This window comes from Pyxicephalus adspersus, chromosome 10 (genome assembly GCF_032062135.1).
Source record: "Pyxicephalus adspersus chromosome 10, UCB_Pads_2.0, whole genome shotgun sequence".
Taxonomy (NCBI): Eukaryota; Metazoa; Chordata; class Amphibia; order Anura; family Pyxicephalidae; genus Pyxicephalus; species Pyxicephalus adspersus.
Genome location: NC_092867.1, coordinates 11,164,774 through 11,185,870, shown reverse-complemented (window position 1 = coordinate 11,185,870; position 21,097 = coordinate 11,164,774). Strand labels below are relative to the sequence as shown.

Sequence of the window (21,097 nt, the reverse complement as noted above, 5' to 3'; positions counted from 1 at the left end):
TCATACATATGATTTATATACTTCATGTTTAACATTTCATATCATATTTTCCTATGTCGCACTGTCCCGAAGCTTTGCTTGTGTCATAGTAATATGTTGTTAAAAAGAATGATGGAGAGCTGTGCCAACATAATTTGTTTTCCTTTCTTTATTTCAGACCTCAAAGCTGTTCTTTGTGGGTAGGAAATATTACAGACCAGATAACAGAAAAGCTACTAAGGGACCTATTTAAATGGTGAGCAGATTGTTCCAATCTTGTCAGATATACCGTGCGGTTTGTTCCCTCCCAAAGCTGAAACTTTGCCTGTTTGTCACTGAGCCAAGTAGAGAAAAGACATTTTGTCTGTTCCTTTCTATTAATAATATCTAACCTGTAAGGATTCTGGAGCAAAAATACTAGCTAGAAATACAGCTGCTCCTTTGGCTCAGTATTTGCACTGATAACATGCCCTTGTATAGAGCCATCGGCTTCAGTACCATATGTATGGAAGAACCTTGCTCCCACTGATCTCTAAGGCTGGGTCTACACGGACATTTTTTAAAACACGTAAATGTTCCTACAGCTTGCTATTAAAATGCTGGAAACTGTCTATGCTGCGCTGTCCCGCGTTTTTAATGCGTTCAAATTTCAAGTGCTTATAAACACAGGAAACCCCCAAAAAAGCCCCACTGAAATCAATGGGTGCATTTACCCTGGTTTTACAGCGTTAACCCTGCGTTTTAATTTTTTAAGCGCTGCAAGCAGCATTATAGATAATGCTCATAAACGTGCCTCAAGGAAATGTCCTGGTGCAGGTTAGCTCATTGGAATGCATGGAAATTTCAAACATGGGCTTTTAAAGCCTCAGGTTAAACGCTGGGGAAAACGTCCCTGTAGACGAAGCCCAACAGCAGCAAATAGATCTTTGCTATGTAATACCTGCACAACCTCGCTGAAGGCATTTTCTGCTTTGAACTACATATGCATGGAACGACATACACAGATACAATTGTTTTGAGAGATCCCCCGTCCAACATCTTGTTTGTGACAGTTCTGTTCTCCAGACCATGATATACATAGTGATAATCAGTCACTTTTTCAATCGGGTGGCATAAGATGTTCAATGTTATAGAACAAGTTTACTTGGATGACCAACTCCTACAAAATTAAAGACTTCTTGATACTCATCCAAGAGTTTTAGAAATTTACCCTTGTTTTTACATCTACCTAGGAAGTTCTGTCACCCTAATCCAATTTTCACTGCATGAGCCTCAGAATATTTATGTCCAAAAACATGTCGGGAGATCTGAACTGTATCTGTTGTGAGGTTAATACACATCATGGTGCTATGAAGGATTGTACAAGTTAGATGGCTGAAAGTGTGAATTGTGGGGATTTTAGAATGGCATATGCACCTGACTGATGTGGTTGAAGGATAACAAACTTGTTTAGGATTCATTATTCTGATTTTGATATAGCATTTTGACCAAAGCGTAAAACTGGTTTGCAAAAGACCTAAGGAATGTTCCAAGAAATTCAAATTGTTAAATGCTTGGAGGAATAATAGAATGCCTTTTACTTACAAGAAGTCTTGTTAAATGTGAGCAACTGCAGATAAATGTAACAAAAATGCCATATGTTTGACAAAAACGTATAGATAAAAGCCTACAATAACTTCTACAGTAAATGCTCTCTGGGATGTGCACAGTTGCATCTCAATTTTCACAGGCCTAAGGAGCATGTGTACTTTAGATGGTTCATGGTAACTTATGGTGCATTTGATTACAGCTGGGTTTTATCTGCAGTATGTATACACTCCATAATTAACATTGTGGATAGGATTGAAGCAAGCATTAAAGTACAGCCATGCATTTCACCCCATCAAAATAAATGTACCTGCAGACTCTGAAGAGCTGTGGTTACATTTCATTAGCTCAGTCCTTCTTGGATAATTAGCCTTGAAATTAACAGTTGTTATTTATTACTTGAAGCCATTTCCTTGAAACAGTGGTCAGTAGGAGTTCACTCAGAATGGATTTTAAAATATAAAAGCCAAACTCCAGTAACTTTTTTTTGTATATTTACTAAAATATCAGTATGCATTTTAAATCTGGCCTGAATGTTTTAGTTAGCTATGTGTAATTATATGCTCTGTAATCAAACTGGTCTAGATTGTAAGCGGTTGAAATTTTACATTTTATTAATACAGTGTGTTTCTTAATCAGGGTTCCAAAAAAACCCCAAGGTTCCTTGCACAATGGCCCCTGAGGCCAGTTTAAGTGACACCAATGTTTTTTTTTGGCTATCTGTAAGGATGATATTCTTTCTAATGGCCAGCAACATGAGACATTCTTCCTGCTGATCACCACATTATATTGCCAGCTGTGGATCTAGTCATTATTAACAGAGGTTGGAGACTTAGGGGAACTATATTCAAAACACACACAAAAAAAAAACACCTTCAATCCCGCAGGGCAGACCTATCACTCCGGGGTGTCCGGCATCTGGTCCCGGAGCCGGCGCTCTGGGCACCGCCATTCTCACCCTTTGTCACCTGATCCAAGTGCGAGATCGGGTGATGTAGGATGAAAAAGGAATTGACAATCTCATTGCGCATGCGTAAGATCATCATATTTTCCTTCTGCGCATAAAAGGCTCCTTCTGCACATACCGGAGATGCTTGGGCCTGTGTAGAAGGAGCGCCCAAGAGCCTCCTGTGCTCTATCCATGCGCTATCCCGGTATCCCAGGAGGCTTTCGACTGCTTAGGTGATGGTGCTGCACCCCTCCCCCCCCCCCTTTTTTTTTTTTTTAAGGGTGCTGCACTAAAAAAAAAAAAAAAAAAAATAATAATTTTTACCCTACATAAAAGGGGTTTCTACCCTTTTATGAAAAGTGAAAATTCTGAGTTTAGGTAGATTTAAGTTATTTTAAGAGTTCCCCATCATGTAAAGAGAGGCTAATCTAGATGGATACAAAGTCTGAAAAAACAATATATGAAAAATTTAGCATAGGAAAACCAGTGCACCTCGGTGTCAGGAATAAACATTGTGCATCTATTACCAAAATTCAGAAAAGGTCAATATGTGCTCTGTGAAGAAGCAATTTATTGTACTCCAGTTGCATTCCCTACTGTTTAGACCAAAAACTTATAGAAGACTCAGGATTCTACGATGACGGAAAGGACAGGAAAGTAACTTCTTATTAAAAAAAGAAGTGTTGTAATGTGTATTGACTACTTTTTTGGCTATTTTGTGTTTATTAGGTTAGAACTTTGTAGGAAATTTAAAATGTGCTCAAGTTGGTTACAGCACCCTAGGATGCGTTTATGATATCACAACTTCCTAGGCACTCTGTTATGTACACATGCTATATTTGTTGCTGGAAACTGTGTCCAGGTGAACAAATACTGTACAATCAGTGGTGTGTTCAGCTCAAAAGGAGAGGGAGGCAGAGTCACCTGGCTGTGCCCTCCTACATAGAAATGTGGAGCAGTTGTCTCTGTTTATTGATCTGCCCAGACAGATCAACAAACATTGGGGGGGTCTGCTGTGCGCATGCTAGATTTTTGCCACAGATGATTAGCGTGTGTACCTAACCTAGTTTGCTGCATTAATGCTCATTGTGCCAGAAAATGCTGTGTGTTTTTCCAGAACATTCCAACATATATCACACTCTGTGAAGCCTTAAAGCGTACCTAAACTCAGAATTTACACTTTTGTGTTTGTTTTGTTTTTTTGTGCAACATAGTTTAAAAAAAAAAAAAAGTGCAGCACTGCCCCCTTAATTCTCGCCTAGGGGATGGGATGAATGGGGCGCAGAGCCTCCCAGGATTCCTACGTCACTCATCCCAGGAGGCCCTTGGCTGCTCCTTCTGCGCATGCCTGAGATGATGCTCTTTCCCCCAAAAAGGGGAAGAAATTGCTGTTTGGCAAGTTTTTCCCCCATCTACATCATCAGATCTCGTGCCTGCGTCGGGTGACATGGGATGAAGTGCCCGGAAGAACAGAGAGAAGATGGCGGCGCCTAGTGTGCCGGCCCGATGATGGATGCTGGGATGACGCGGGACCCAATGAAGAAACCCTCCAAGTAGATCATCTGCCTTGCGTCAATTTTTTTTTTTAACTGAAGTTTTGGATTGTTTTTCGGTTTACTTCCTCTTTAAAGCCCCTAGCGGTAATCCCGAGAGTGACTTGGGGTTGCTTTTAACTAAAAAAATAAAATAAATAAAATCCCACTTGCCTTGTTCCGTCGCTGTCCCCTAGCGTCCTGCTGGTCCCCGCAGGTCCTGGGGAAACGCACTGCTCCTCCGATCTCCAGCCGCGAAGTGCAGAGACGGGGTCTACGGGGTTTTCCGGTGACAACGGTACATGCGTTGGTGCAGGCGGGGGGGATTGGCGGGAAATTCAAATAATTTTGTGTTGGATTCAATACAAAATGGCTGTATTGAGTCCAATACAAAGAAATATATTATTTTATATATATATATATATACTATACAGTTACATTATATGTTTTATGTTTAAATATTTTTTTAACAGATTTTTGAGGTTTAATTTTAAATTTATTTAATATCAGTGACTTATGCCTACGAGTTACAGCCTACAATGAAAAATAAATTTGTACCACTTTTTGCATGGAAATTTGGACGGACTTAGATGCCAGGAAGGTTAAGCCATAAGGCAAACTGCTTTGACAATGAATCCCAACACTAGCCACCACAGCGAATGTAAACCACCACATCTGCAGAATTTTGAGATTTATCAGTAAGTCATGCACTATGAGTACACTGAACACAGGGAACACAGTGCCTCTTTACAGAGCTCATATTGGCCTCTTTCATTTCAAGGTCCTTTTACTGACAAAGAGTGATCTGGTTAACCATGACACCTAAAATTGTAAAAATATATAATTTCATAAAAAAAATCAGTACAAATAAAGTCTGCTTTTGTAGTTTGTAATAAACCTGAATAGATTTTGTTAAAAAAAAAAAAAAAAAGGTTTTGCTCAATACAGAGGGAAGGACAAATGGCACCCTGCTGTGCTCTCCTTCATAGAAGTGCACAGTGGTCATTCTTGATCAGTCATTCATCAATCCACCTTGGCAGATTGAGGAGTGTTGACAGACTACTGTACGCGTCAGATTTTCTGCCTTCCAACCATATTTTACCATCTTTCAATTACCATATGTATATATGCAAACAGGTGGTAATAGTACTTTTGTTTGTTTTCTTTGTTTTCTATCTAGTTACGGTGAAATTCATAGCATCAGACTGCTTGCTGAACGTTTTTGTGCTTTTGTTAACTTTAAGTGTCCTGTTGCTACAGCCAAAGCACTGGAGGGACTGCAGGTAAGTGTCTGCTGGGGCAATCACTTAAGATAAATTTATATGTATGAGATTTATAACATTGTACGTAGTCTTTCCTTTGACTCGAATTAAACTTGGCTCCTAAAGTGTCATTACAGTTATCAAGAAAATGTGTTCCCTAATCTGCAATATTGCCTATAAGGTAATTTTGTAATGGGGTAGTAGTTTAATAGAAAAACTTTTTTTTTAACATTTATTTATTTTTTTTGCACATTTGAAATCTGGCCAAAATGCAATTCCAGTCTCACAAACAGGCTTATTTTTGCAGTATACAGTAGTCTTGAATCCAAAATATGTATGGAATATGGTTTTGGATTGAGAAAATAAGGCTTAGAACTAGTCAGGTTTTATGATCAAGATCTCCTCCTCATTTTCTGTAAAATGATGAAAATCTTTAATGCAGGAGCAGAGAGCACCAAAGTGCGTTCCCTACATTGCTAAAAAAGTAAGATATCTGGGGGCTGGAATTGAGAGAAATTCCCCTCTTGGCCACAAAACAGTAAACTCCTATGGAGATGAAAAGAATGACTGGAGATATACTTTAGATCGACTATTTGTAAAACGATGTGCTGATCTGCATGCGATCGACACTTTTCCCAGTGCCTGGAAAACACCACCTGCACATGCCATGCATGAAGCCTCCTGGGATGTAACGGAGATATCCCAGCCCTGCGCCTCCATTTGGTTTTAACCATTTCAGCGGTAAAGACAAAAGGAGAGGGGCTTCCCCTTTTTTAAAAATAAAATAAACCTATGGGGTGTAGGAGACCATTTTTACCTTAAATAAAGTTTTTTGTGAACTGCTCCCTTCCAATCTCTTTAGATACCAGAAGATTATTATTACAAACATATATGTAGCATTAGGGATGTACATTGTGTATTATTGTTTCGATATGCTGTTAATTTTTTATCAAAGAGTAACCAATCCCACCACTCCTACAAAACTAGCTCATCTCTATCTCAAAAAATCCTGCCTGCTCATACTTTTTAGTTCCACTTTTACATGGTATTTTGTAAACATTTGCAGCTTTATTCCAAGCACAAGGTAAATATTGTCCTCCAAGTTTAAATCTGATTGCCAGGGGCAGCAGGTTTTAGTTCAGACCTTAAGGAATATCTTTTACAAAGTGGACATCTGAGAAATAAGTATAATGAACTACTTAATTGGTATTACAAATTCTGAAACATTTACATTGTATGGAGTTTGTTTTCGAAAAAGCTATGATTAAACTGGTTTGAAAGACTTCTTGCAATGAAAAGTCTGCCAGTTAGATGGTGCTGCTATAGAAACAGCAAGAGATTCCTTTACATGTTGTTAATTAGTTTTAGTTTGATAAATTGCTCCCTGCCCTGGTTGGATGTTGCTTTTCCACTAAAGCAGATTTCCATGTTGTAAAACAGGAAATAGGCAGTACAAGTTCAGTTTCTTCTCTTATTAACAGGGTAAAGAAATAGAGAACACAAGGTTATTGATCCGATACCCAGACAAGCCTTACCGACCCTTGACTGTGACCACTTCTGAAGCACAAACCAAGGCAGCTGCAATAAAGTAAGTTTTATAGAACTGCTAAACATTACAGTAATAAGCACTGATGTGTGTTAGCACTTTGGGAGTTCTCTAGTTTAGAATTTTGTGCAATTGCCCACCAAGCAACATTTCTATAAATAAAATTGTTTAGTTAGGAATGGAAAAGGGAATAGTTTCTGTTTTTCCTTAAAGAATATCTCCAGGTAGCTAGTGACACTAATCAGTGAGCCGCGAAAGCTATTCTAGAATAAATCAATCTAAAGTGAAAAAAAAACTGTTGACCAGAAACAAATTTGAGGTAATATTCCCAATGTGTACTTTGCCTGTAGTTGACAAGGTTTTGGGTGGAACAGGAGGAAAATATCTCCTCTCGAACTGACAGAAAAATATGGCAAAAATTCTGATCCTTCTACCCAGAGTCCAGTCTACAAGGAGAATAGCCATTTATTATCCCTACTGGTCATAAAGCAGGACTGTTGCATATGCATTTTTAGTTATTAAGAAGTACAAGTATACACTAATAGAAATTGGAACTCATGATATATTTGCCATTTTAACTTGACAAGCACTGAACCTTCAGGAACAGTATGAGAGACATATGTATGTTGCAATTGCTGGCCTTCTAGTATATCTGTCAGGACTGACTGTTTAAACTTTTGTATGCTAAAACTCCGTTTAAGCCATGTTTATTATCTAACAATTCCCTTTTTATATTCGTCATTAGACCTTGAGATGCCACATTTGGATGCAGGCCATGTCAGTCTGGCCTTTGATTGATTAGTAATAGTCTATTTCCTGCTTCTGTTAATGATCATACCGGAGGTGCAAATGCTTCCTTGCCATAATATTTGTTTAAGATACAGCCTTCTGTCCTCTGAATAATGTCTGTGATAAGCTTGTACCCTATGCTTAATAGTGTCTGTCTCACTGAGGTCTGTCCACATTGTGCCTCATTAATATGCTGCAGTGAAAGCTAAATCTCTTGCTGACATTTTGCTTTTTTCTTAGCTGTAAGCTGATTATCTTTCCATTCTTTAGTGACCATTTTTGTCTTCTACAGTAAGTTCTAATGCCCCTTAGCAGTTAATAACAAGCAGACACCAAATACTGGTAATACTGGAATGGAATTTCTGTTTTCTAGAAAGAACAAAGTTTGAGAGCAGATTTTACCATTTTAGTTTTACAGCAGTTTAAATCACTGCAACAGTTATCATAAAAAATATATATATTTAAAATAGGACTTTGTACTACTTTGCTCTACATGTTTTGTAAGTGAGGGGTCAACCACAGAAGGTCAAGGTCACATTTTAGGGGATTTTGTTAAGTCAGCCATGCTTGTTCAAGCAAAGGTGAGATGAAGAGCAGCAGCACCCACCAGTGAAATTTTATTAGATGGCTTCAAACTGCTTCCCACTTACTTTGTTAGACAGCTGCTTCCTCACCAGTATGATGGTGTCTTTATTGGAGCAGGACCCTGCTGGACACACAGGGAGAATTTCCAAATTCTGTACAAAATGCTAATGAGTGCTAATGGACTTTTTAAAGGAGCAGAACACATAGCAGGGTGTTTTCAATCCCCATAATATATAATATGGAGTCCATAATATGGACTCTAGACACACATGGCGCCAGGAGCCATGTATTACTCAAAGGGGAAGACACTTCCCCCAGAGTGATGCCAGAACCCGCCCACTTTTCTATTGCAGGTCTGAGACTTAGGTGTGTACCGGAGACATGGTCCACAGCTCTGGGGTGCACCAGCCAGAGCCGGGGGTTGGAGACCCCTGCTTTAAAGGACCCAATAATAAAGGGAGCCAGTACAGTCAATGACCAACTCTACAGTAAAGCTATAACGCCCCCTGGGGTAAGCATATACCAAGGACTTACATAGTTCTCCCCAGCCCGTTTTTGGTGGGGGGGGCTGCCCTGCCCACTGCACCCGGCTTTTATCAGTAGCTCCAATCCTCTGTACGGACAACGGGGAAGCTGCTCTGTTCTCAGCTGTCAGCCATTCAGAGGATTCCAGCTGCTGATAAGACCCGGCGGGCAAACAGCACAGGTAGGATGAGACCGGGAAACAGGCTGTCCCCCCTCATTCTCTAGCCGTGCTGAATCTTCTTTTGGGAAAGAAAAAACATTGTGTAACAATGTCCCTGCCCAGTGGATGTGTGTAATAATGTCATCAGAGCAGTCTGTGTGTAACTACATGTCATTGTGCAGCCTTACAGCTCTGTGTACCTTCATATCTCTTTAAACCATATGTCATAATGACTTAAAATTTGCATGGTGCACAGGGAACAATCCTCTTTGGTATAGCACTCCAGCTTTTAAAAATTTCAAGATATGGGGATCAGAATTGTAAAGAACTTGTGAAAATATAACATTGAGGTTCTGGTTTCAAAAGAGAGTGCGCCTGGGGTCCTTAATTGAAAATGCAAATCGCGGACCCCCGGGGCCACTTACAAAGAAAGGAGCATTGGGATGGGGCCCCTTAATTAATACCTACCTGTCAAAAATCTATAACTGACATACTATGTTACCCTGTCTGCTTCTCTTCTTTGAATCCCAATTTCCCTAGAATGGTGGGGGGTACAAAACCGAAAATGTGGGTGCAATGGGGGGATAACTTTGGCTACCCACCCCCCCTTCAATATACTGCCCTGTTACACATTACTGCCAACTTCCAACACTTGAACCACAATTTCCCTGGAATGGGGAGGTGTAGGAAACTGGAAAAGTGTGGGGAACGTCTGCAGCTAACAACCCCTAAAACTTTATCGCTATGTTATCATTAGAACATGGCTCAGACCTGTGATGGGAGAGTGGGTGGGTTCTGGCATCATAATGTCCCTAAAGGGGAAGTTTCTTCCCCTTTGAGTGACACCTGGCTCTTCGCACATGCACAGTTTGCAACTGGTAAATTTAGTGGTCTGCTGGTCCAAAAGGGTGGGCGACCACTGATCTAGGGGTCAATCTATTATCAGGAGAAGACTCCCTAATTTTTTTTCTCCACTGAAAAAAACAAGATCGAACAAAAAAATGTTGCTTGCTCTTATGTAAAACGGTCAAATTTTAAGTTGCATAGAATAAATAACAGGAAGTAAAAATTCATTTTTCTATCTTTTAGTACAAAGAAGAAAGTACCGTACAAAACTAGTGAATGCTACTACTGGAGGGCCAACGGTTGCACCTATGGAGACAAATGCCGCTATCGCCACATACCAGAAAACAAAGGTGTGGATAAGAAGCCTTCAAAATGCTGATCTACAAAATTCTGGAAATACTGCTTCTTATTACAATCTCCGTTTCAAGAGTGCTAAAACAGCCCCACATATGTTTAAAGTGCACCTTTTTGTTTTAAATGACATATTTTTAGGACCTAAGTGCAACAAGTTCTTCTCCTGCAAAGAAATATTTCTCATGCAGGATCTTTAAACAGCGCTTCAGTGTGGCCATTTTTTTTTTCTAGATGCATATTCTTTTGGGGGAAATTGTTTTTATTGAAAAACTGTGGAGGGAGGAGTATGCATTGCAGCCTGCACTTTAAATTGGACCACACAGTGGAAAGTTACACTGTTACAGCATGGTCCATGCCTTGCCATTTTTAACTACAGTAGATGTTTCTTGGCCCTGGAATGCACAGCAAGACAAAAAGCCGAGACCAACGAAAATAAAGTCCGTTTTAATGCTTCTTAACCACAGCTTGAAGCGGACCCCATTGCATATGTCATGTGCTGCAGGAATACTTGTGCAAAGTGGAAATTTTCAGCTGTCGTCTGCTCTTAATTTTTCTCACGTAATATAGATGTTCCAGCTTGCTGTTATTGCATGTGAAGTGTGACTAATGAGGACCAAAAATGTTAGATCTGCAGTTGTTTAACTATGGCTGGTGAAGGCATTTGTGACAGCCCTGTTTGATGTGCCTTATTTTATACTATTTTTTCTACTTTTAACATTTGGAATATTCAGTGTATTACAGAACAAGAGTGTTTAAGTTGCTTTGCTACTTTTTATTATTTAAAACCTTAAAAAAAAACAAAAAAACAAGCTCTTGGTTCCACAGCTCTATTGATTTACCCCATCAGAGAAAAGGTTTAATGATGTGGTTTGTAAACTAAATAGATATTTAATTTCTGATAAATTATGTTTTCCTGCTACTGTAAAAGTCCATTCTCTCTCCCCCTTCCCAAAAAAATATTTTTTATGAGCCTATTAGTTTGTTGTGACAAATATATTTCCCAACTCCCCGATAATTGCCCATTGGCTTCTAAATTTATGCTGATTTATAGAATAACTTTCTAGATGTTTTGTAACAGAAGCTTCGACAATAGGAATTTGGTGATAAAGTGCCATGAAACATTCAGACGCCATTATCTAAAAGATTGCTACATGACCTGTCTGTTTTTTCAAAAAGTAACTCCACTCCTCTCATTAAAACAAAACTAAACTTGATTAAAAAAACTGAGCAGGCACATTCATTATTGCAGAACTGACAGATGACATCTCTTCTACAATAATAATATTTTATTACCTGCCTGTTTGCAATTTTTTCCTCAGTGTATGTTGATGTAATGTCTGTACATTGCTTGGTATCCTGGCCAATTTCCCTGGTTGCTGAGAATGAATTAACTCCTGTGCTTGAGCATGCACAGTTCTTAAATCATCCTGGCCTGGCGAATCATACAGCCAAACTGGAATTCGGAAGATGAGGGTACCAACAATGGAGCTGTACAGCTGTATGCAATTAAAAAAAAACTGCAATCAGGTAAGTAGGTTTATTTTATTGTAGAAGGGACTTACATCCCCTGACTCTTCTGCTATAAAAGACATGCCTGTTTGCATTTTTTTCTTAATCAAGTTTAGTTTGCAACTTCTTGCTAAATAAACCTTTAAAAGAAACCTAAGCAAAGTATTGTAAAAGTAGGTTTTCCAACTTGGTTTTTGTTACTTTAGCCAGCAACATCATCCTTGTTTCCAAAGCTACAATATTGTATTTTAGCAAGGCCTATTTTTTTAGTCTGATAAAATGTGGCAAAGCAGTTTTTAAATAATTTGTTTAAAATGGACATTTTAGAAAACTAGCTTAAGGGAGGGAGGTTTGCAACAAATGAAAAACTAGTGATGCTAGTCTGCTAGCAAAATTCTGTGCCATTAGCCTGTTGTTCTAGTGTATCAGACATGTATTGACAGTATTAAAAATAGAATTGCTGATCTAATACTGCATTTGAGAAGCAACAGATATTTCAGCTGTGCAGATGCTTAATCAAAAGCATAGGAATGAATTTTCTGAAGAATCCAGCTTCTATCCCATAGTCATACCCTCAAATGAAATGAGCTTTCATCCAATCTAGTGTGAAACCACCATCTTGCATACTTTATAGGTCAGTGACTTGCTACAAAGTGAAGCCATAATCAAAATGACAACCCTGGAGCTTGGACCTTTCAAACACAAATCAGCAGCTCCAATAATTTATCACATAGGTTCATGTTCGACGAGCTAACTTTTGCACAAAGAAGCATTGTTGCATTTGTGCATGTGTTAATCACTGTAATTTTATAGCCAGTGACACGATACAAAAGATATCTGGGACCAGTATCAGTGCAGAAAAATAGTACTGTAAAAGCATTAGAGGAGCTTATACTACAATAGAAAATACATTTTCAAAGCTTTAAAAATCAAAAAATAAAACTAAAAAAATACACTTATAAATGTGCCAAAATCTGGACAGATCTGCACTTTAAAGTGTAACTACTTTGCAAAATAGCAAATTGTACAGGTGGTTATTGCAGAAAGGGACAGTAAATGTCTCTTCTGCAATAACTACTTTTACCTGCCTGATCACCGCTTAGCTGTCAGATTTGCTGAACTGAACATGCACAGCTCAGCGGTGGTTGTTGGGGCCAATGATCATCTTAAGGATGCAAAGAAGGAAAGTCCCTGTGATGGAACGGTGAGTAATCACAGGTTTATTTCTGCTTTTAGTGTCCTTTCACTAATATGATGCCAAGCACTGTATTTAGCAATTTGTGTTGCTGACTGTCCATTCTATCAGCCCTGTTTTCTTTCCCTCCCCCATTATCTATGCATGTGAACATAACTAGAATTTTGGGGTGTGTGCTGTATAAACCATACAACAGACAGACAGGTTACATGTTTTCACTTGTCTCAGCACTGATATCAAAGCCATTAATGTCTATTTTCTTAATCAGAAATATATTTTAGAAATACCTAATCAAATGTGTTAAAGAGATTCAGAAAGATCTCCAGTGATCTGACTTTACTGTGAATGTCAATTTACCTAAAAAATATACTTTTGTTCGACAAATTGCAATCTTATCAATTGTGGAAACAACCATCACTCATTCCCACCAGAATTACTTTTTTTTTTCATCTATATCAAATAAAATTCCGGTTTACACGAAAACCACTTTAAACGGTCATTACAGTTGTATTTAAGGGCTACCGAGTAATGTGCCAAATAAGCAGTAGTAACTTGGTATATTCCATGAAAAATATTTACCAATTTTTTACCATCAGGACCAGAGACATTAAAAGTGGATTGGTTAAAAAAAATGTACATTGTGGTTATGCCCATGCAATGTTGCATTCACTTGTGCTAAAACCATACCTAAAAACAATGAATTATAGGCTTGTATTTGCACACGTACACTGAATATGTGGGTTCACAACAGTGCGCAATAAATACCTTTTTGCATCTTCTAAATTTATAATAAAAAAAGCTGTACATCTTCTAAGAAGATACATTTCTATTTTAAAAATGTTTGAAGAAGTCTATGGTAATAGAAACACGGAGCCTGTCAAGGTAACCTTGTGTTGTGGTAATACTTTAAATTATATAATAGACAAGCAACAAGCATTTTTAGTAGGTCAAAACATTAGAAAATTCCTTTCAGTAAAGCATATACATGTAGCTAATACTCCAAGCCTGGTATGAGAGGATAATAGAGTGATGTTAATTAGAAAGGGTCTGGTAAAAAAAAAAAAAAAAAAAAAATTGTAATTTGTGGGATGTTTTAGTACTAGCTACATAAGTAGTTCCAGTAAAAGGACTTTCTAATTTTTGTATTTTAGCATATGGAGCAGAAACATTCATATGCTGGGTTTGTCAATGAATGTTAGGTGTGGCTGCAGGATGAAAGATTTCTTAATCATTCTTAAAAATTTCTGTGTACCAATGCCTATGTGCTTATGCTACAGATTATTGTAGAGGAAACAAGATTATGTGAAAACAATATGGGTATATGTTTACATTAATATGCAAAAAAACTGCAGGTCAAAATGCCCCACCACTGCACTTGGAAACAGAAGTGATCCTTCTGCATTTCATCTGATGAACTTTCTAATGCCACAACCATGTCTATTCACATCTATGCTTTACTTCCTCTTGATGCAGGGAAGAGAGGTTGTTCTCCCAAATTGTCACAAGATGGCAGCATTACACATTTAGTGTATATCTCATAGGCAGTTCTCCAAACTTGTGACCAAATGCCAATGACGAAGCTATTTCGAATTGTAAAATGTAGACTTAGATATTCAGATTGCCATCACTATAAATGCCAATATGCCAAGCCTGTATTCTCATTACTACTATTTCCTATTCTGAAGCCAAACCCCTATTTCTGATACTGAGGGGGCAATCTTAAAGCTTTTGACAGACATTATCATTTATGTTGTTTTATGTAGAGTGTTTTTTTTATTAATATATTTTAACTTGTGTAATTATTGGATTTGTTATTTATATCTGTTCCTACTGCATATTTCATTATAAAATAAAAATTAATAACATTGTATTTATTTATTTTAAGTAAACCACTGATTTCTCCAGACATCATTGATACATTGCTTTACACTACACTTGGAGGAACAGTTCACTCAAATAGTATAGTTGGGTCTAGTTCTATGCTTTTAACAACTGTTTCCACTCGCCTAGGCATTTGATTGACCTTACTGTTGAGTATTAATAAATGTAATATAAAAGCATGGTTTTCCTGGGATGAATGTCCATTTTTAGGCACAGATCAAAAGCTGGTCAACAGAATCCCACTGGCTTTAAATAGTAGTCTTGGCATTTCAGATGCCATGCATTTCTCTGCACTACCTTTACTTGGACACGGCATGGCCTATTTAGATGAATGCAAACTGTATGCAAAGTTGGTTCAATGCAACCCTGTATTAAATATATTTAAAAAGCAAATGCAGCTTTTGATAAGAATGATCATTAACACTTGGGGCCCCTTCTTACTTATGTACTGCAGCCATGCATACAGCATATGGTAACATGCATCCTATGGTAGCATTCATTCTATACCCCCCAATCAAGGTGAATAGGAACTTAGGGTCATATGTAAGAAACACTGCAAATGTGTATATAAACCCACAATCTATCATTTTTCACTGTAGCCTAGAGCATCACAAGGTATCCTAAGCAAATCTTTTTTCCTAAGCTTTTAAGAAAAGCCAGCTAACTAGCATTTTAAGAAGTCTACAACGCTATGCCATGTGTCCCATTTATGACAGGTTAAAGTACATATTTGCTATGCAGCTTAGCTGTTCCTTGTGTTTCTTGAAATGGCTGTATCATGCTTTAGTACCTTTAAACTACTCCAAACGTTTGTTCGTAGTTCTGCAGTACATTACAAGATTGCTGAAAAGCTTGTAGGACACTGATTACAAGCCTTTCTGTTTTACCATGGATCGCATTTCTGAATTTCTGATCTACAGTGGGCTTCAGGCTAGTTTGAATCGTACACTTCTCACCTATGCACAATGCTATGTCTAGCAATTTGAAAGCACTGGGAATTGGAAAGAAAATGGCACTTATTGATTTAGTACATCAATAACAGCTGAGCAATCTATATCTGACATGAAATCTATACTGCCAATAAGCGCACATGCATACCTTAAAAATTTTCCTGCCACGCACTGATAGCCAAACAGAAGCACTGTTTATTTTGGTGCTCTCAATTACCCAGCAAGAACAGTCGTTTTAGATAATTGTGTCCTTGAGGCACTCAGAGTGAGCTATAATGCTCAAGTAATTGTATGTAAGGTAGAGTGGATAGGAGGGACATGTTCAAAAATTAAACACTGCTTTTTATAACAAAACGCTGACTTTTAGCAACCTGGTTATTGCATACTTTTGTAGCATGGCACAGCATGCGCACAAAAAAAGAATGTAGATACAGTGTGGTTAGTAGAAATGACTAAACTGCTCTACCACATAACTTGGCTTGACAGAAATATAGCTAAACGTTCCTCTTTAAAAAAAAAAAAAAAAAAAATCCAATACAAAAGAAATATGATCAAATTATGAGTTCATTTAAGTTATCATTTACACTGTTTATGAAGATTTGCCATTACCAATTCAGCTTCAATATCTTTTAGTGTATCAAAGTCCACAGTAAGGCTTATACATTCCAGTGAGAGCCACATGGGGAATCCATTTGGCATGAAAGAATTACCATCTACTAACAATCATCCAATCTGTCCACATCATAACCTTACATTTACTGACATTGCAGATTCTTTAGTGGGTAAACAGCTGATAGTAAAATGCTACAATTGGGCAAAAAAGGAAACTTAACAATTTAGAAGCATGTATGCAACATTGTATTTTAAACCAAAAATCTGCTTCAAAGCAGGTTTACTCCGTGCTGTACCTACACTCACAATTTTCATTTTACATAAAGGGTAGACAACGCTTTTACGTAAGGTAAAAAAAAAATCTCTGCATGCGTGAGATCGCAATTGTATTTAGGTCCTAAACACACTTTTAGGATTGGATGCATAAAAGTGTTGGGCCCTGTTAGTGTCAAATGGCATCCCAAAACACGAAAGCTGCATGTCTATTTTTTGGCCCATTCATGTGAATGAGCCGCCTAATGCAACCTCCAAGAAGGAAGAAACTAGGAAAGCAAGATAATGCAGAAGTGTCTGAAGTTTTATTTAAAATAACAGCAGAATAGCCTTTGTTGTGCTGGGCCCTACAGCAGTCTATTATGGATACAGTTAGATTAACGTTTGTTACTACCATGATCAGTAACAAACTTGTTGCAATTTGTTTTGGAACTTGCAGCCAGATTACTTTCAATTCTTACCATCATTCTCTACTTTAGTACTAGGAGAGGGGTCTTGCTGCTATAGTCTCATGATCAGTGTCAGTGTTTGAACGTTCTGATTAGCTTTGTACACAAATAATACATTATAAAAGGATGTATAGAATGTGTACGATATGTTAAAAAAAAGTGCTATATTAAAAACCATAATACTGTAGATCAAGCTAATACAATCTTACAGTTTATGCTAAAAATACTTAAATTTACTTTGACCATTAAAGTAAAGACTACTATAGATACTCCTGGACAGAGCGGTACATTTCAGGTTTTAATTACCCTATCTGTCAAGCATACTTCAGGTATGACTTCAGTAATCATCTATGTTAAAAATCTTTAATATTGAAAAAATCTCAACATATTAAATACAGAGTTCTCTGCAGCATGCACCACATGACATGCACTGATATCTATAACCAAAAGAACTAAAAAATAAGGAATGTCATGAGCATTGCTGCATTCCATTGATAGATGAAAATATTTTACTAAATGCACCTGAAACTACAGGAAAGTGAAAGATATCAAAACTGTGTTCCTTGAAGTACACATATCTAATTGTGTGAACAGGCTTTTAATATTGCCAATATGGCCCACTTCCTGTAAATCATTTCCCTGCTCCTTCAAATGAGGTCCCTGTGTTCACTAGCCTGTCATGTAAAGGGGTACAGCTACTGCTCACTTTTTGGATATTTACCTCAAAGTAAAACTAACACCGCACTTTGAACATCAGAAAGGTGTTTTTTTTTTTTTTTTTTTTATAGCCAGCGATCCCACATTCCCTTGCGTCATCCAGTCAATCAGGGTGGCCGAAGGTTTGATAAAGGAAGAAGATAGCAGCACCCGTAATGGAATGAGGACAGGCGAGTATCGTCTGTGTTTAGTTCCCCTTTATTATCACTATGGTACTGACACATCTGACTGACAGAAGGACTTAAAAATTAATTAATAAATCAACACCGACCATTATTATTGTCTAAATGATTACCTGGAGGAAAATACTTGTAAATATCTCTCAAATTAGAATGTTTTAATTTAATAATGTTCACCCACTGGTACGTTTAAATACATACATTTTATGTGGTTTAGCAACAGCATGGATGATTTAATGCACTATAATTTGGTTTCCTGCTGATTTGTGTCTGAACTGCATTTTGTGTTTCCATGGATACTTTAGGTCAGAAAGTTCAAACCAAGAAAATAATTACATATCCTCTATTTAAATATATGTATTTTTGAGCAATATTGTGCTTTTTTGCATTCACTACTCAGGTCAAACTTTAGTATGCCATTCTAAAATATTTTATAGCATTGCCTAACCAACTGCAAAGATAAAATGTTGTATTCACAAACATCAAATGTCCAAGGGTTTCATGTGCAACAAAAACATATAAAAGACAAAGAAAAACATACAAGTATGGATGGGAACAGGTTCATGGAATCAATCTTTTTTGGAGTAACTGTAAAACCCTTTGAACTAGTGAGATATACAGCTGCATACAAAAAGATGCTATTAAGCATGCCTACATTGCAATGCAGTGTGCAAGCAAACCACAACTGTCAAAACTGGGAGTATTACATCTGCTATTAGGCGAGGGCCTCCTTTAACTTGCCGGGCATAATGCAGAAATATAGTGTTGGCAGCTGATGACAAATGTCAATAGTTGAGTGCAATGCCTGTATATATGGGTCCTGATAGGTAAGGGAAGACTCCGTATAAGGCTTTAGCTTTTGTCTCACAACTAGATTTAGACATACAGTGCAGAAAGGATTCATCCTCTTTTGTGTCTGTCCTGTTTTGTTGCATTATGTACTGAAATTAAGAGAATTGATTTTTTTATATAGCGCACTTAACTATAAAGTCTTAGTGCACCATTTATAAAACAGTGAACCTGACATTCCCAGGAATGTTTAAGGGAATGTCAGATTCATGATTTTATAAGTAGTCTTATTAATTGTGAAAAAATACTGATTTAATAAATAATATAAATATAAAAAAAATAAATAAAAAAACTGGACACCTATGCACACTTATGATTTCAGTTGTCTTAACCCCCTCTAGTGGTAAAAAAAAAAAAAAAACACTTACTTTGCTCCATCAGCATCCTGCTGGTCCCCGCAGGTCTTGGGGACACGTCCTTCTCCTCCGATCTTCAGCCACGAACTGCAGAGACCATCTCCAAGGTTTCCTGGCAACGTTGGTGCGGGCAGAAAGAGCGGCTGGAAATTCAAATCATGGATTCAACACAAAATAGCTGTATTGCGTCCAATACAAAGAAATCTTCATATAATTATATATATATATATATATATATATATATATATATATATATATATATATATACACATATACACATATACACACTATACATGCCACTGTATAGTTATTAAATTTTTCAAAATTTTTTTTTTAACAGATTTGTGTTTTTTTATTTAAAGTTTAATAATACATTTTATTAAATATTGGACATATTTCGGTGAGTTATGCCTAAGAATTATAGCCTACAGTGTAAAATAAATTTCCATTACAATAAAATGTAACACTTTTTGCATGGAAATACAGACAGAATAAGAAAGCTTGGGGGGTTAATTATTATCATAAAATACTAAATATTTTGCACCTTTAACAAAGTAGGCATGTTGTGTAAATCAAATGGTACCTGTCCGGCCTATAAATCCCCTTTTGTTTAGAATTGTAGCGGGACAAAACAGGACAAACTCTGAAGCAGATGAATATTTTTACAAGGAGCTGTATTTTTAAAGCTAATAGGTGGGCCAGAGTTAGTTATTATGTAGAACAAATGCTTTAAATGGCATTTAAATTGGTTAAAGTCAAAAAATGCTTAGGGTATGTTTTTACCCACAACATTATTAGGATCCTTCATTCAGTTTCTGAAAAACAAAAAAAAAATTATATAACAGATTCTAGTCAGTATAGAAAAAAAATCCTTTTTGGCAACAAAAGTGTTAATTCTTTTTGCTGCTTCAATACCACTTCATATACAATCTGTGAATGACTGCCTGTGAGTAGATGAAGAAAAGCAGCATTTTCCTCTCTACTGTTCATTGTATGCTTAGGAAAGCACTTTGGGTTTCAAACCTCTGTGAAACAAAGTTAAAAGGTATAAAAATGTAGTTTAGATATGTGAAGGGAAACATGTTGGGAACAGGCAGTGATGTAATGTAGTCTCACTGGAATGTACTTGACCTGAAAGAAGCTCTGTATAGACTCTGCCCATCCCATATAAAATAAAACAGCAGGCTGGTCATTTTCTTAAACACAGATTATGTTGTGTTTAATTTGTATCATGTAGCAGTTCAGGAAATGCCATTTTTGTAACTGTACAATTATAAGCTGCCTTTTTTTCAGTTCTTCTACAGCTGACTTTATATCTCAAGTTCTGAGCCGACATTACAACGATGGCTAAAAGAAATGCTGTACTGTATACTTCATCATAAAGGCATTAGAGATAATGCTGTGTATGGAAATTCATGCAGTTTTGTGTGTGGTCACAGTTTTTCTTCATTTAAAAAGTATGTGTTGAACTAATTATTACTCCATAAATTCCTTATGGAAAGTTAAAGAAATGTTCTTATGCACTCTGACAGTAAAATCCTTTAAAACAAGGTGCTCAACCAATGTTAACCAGGTTCTCCCTTTGACAGGTTTCATTTATGTTGTACAATCTCCGCATAAATTGATATTATGCAGTGATCATGAGATCAACAAGTTTCCCTTAAACCTATACAGTACTAGCAAAAATATGTAAACTGCCACGTCTGACATCTGAAAATGCTATTTGCCAGGGTGTTAGGATGATCCAAAGGCTTCATTACTCACTCTTCACTAGTCATTAAAGCAGAAGAAGCTTGCAGATCATACAGTCAGAACTTCTGATACAATGAGTGAACTAAACTCCACCAAATCAAGGATTAAGAACAGTGGCTCAGAGGTTAGCACTCTGGCCTTTGCAGCACTGGGCCCCAGGTTCAGATTTCAGCCAGGACAATATCTGCATGAAGTTTGTATGTTCCCCTCCATGTTTGCATGGGTTTCCTCCCACATGCAATTAGGTTAATAGGCTTCTTC

At 37.3% G+C, this 21,097-nt stretch overlaps 1 protein-coding gene across 3 annotated transcripts in view; it reads left to right on the top strand.

The window, feature by feature from the left end:
- The window catches only part of LOC140339726 (uncharacterized), a 63,252-nt gene extending 48,564 nt beyond the window's left edge, over window positions 1-14,688 (top strand). For all 3 annotated transcript variants that reach the window (XM_072424538.1, XM_072424536.1, XM_072424537.1), the window contains exons 13-16: window positions 158-235; window positions 5,228-5,330; window positions 6,791-6,897; window positions 10,004-14,688. In XM_072424538.1, the coding sequence (XP_072280639.1) occupies window positions 158-235; window positions 5,228-5,330; window positions 6,791-6,897; window positions 10,004-10,139 (424 nt within the window). In that variant the 3' untranslated portion in view covers window positions 10,140-14,688. The remainder of the gene's footprint in view (window positions 1-157; window positions 236-5,227; window positions 5,331-6,790; window positions 6,898-10,003) is intronic.
- Window positions 14,689-21,097: the final 6,409 nt, after the last annotated feature.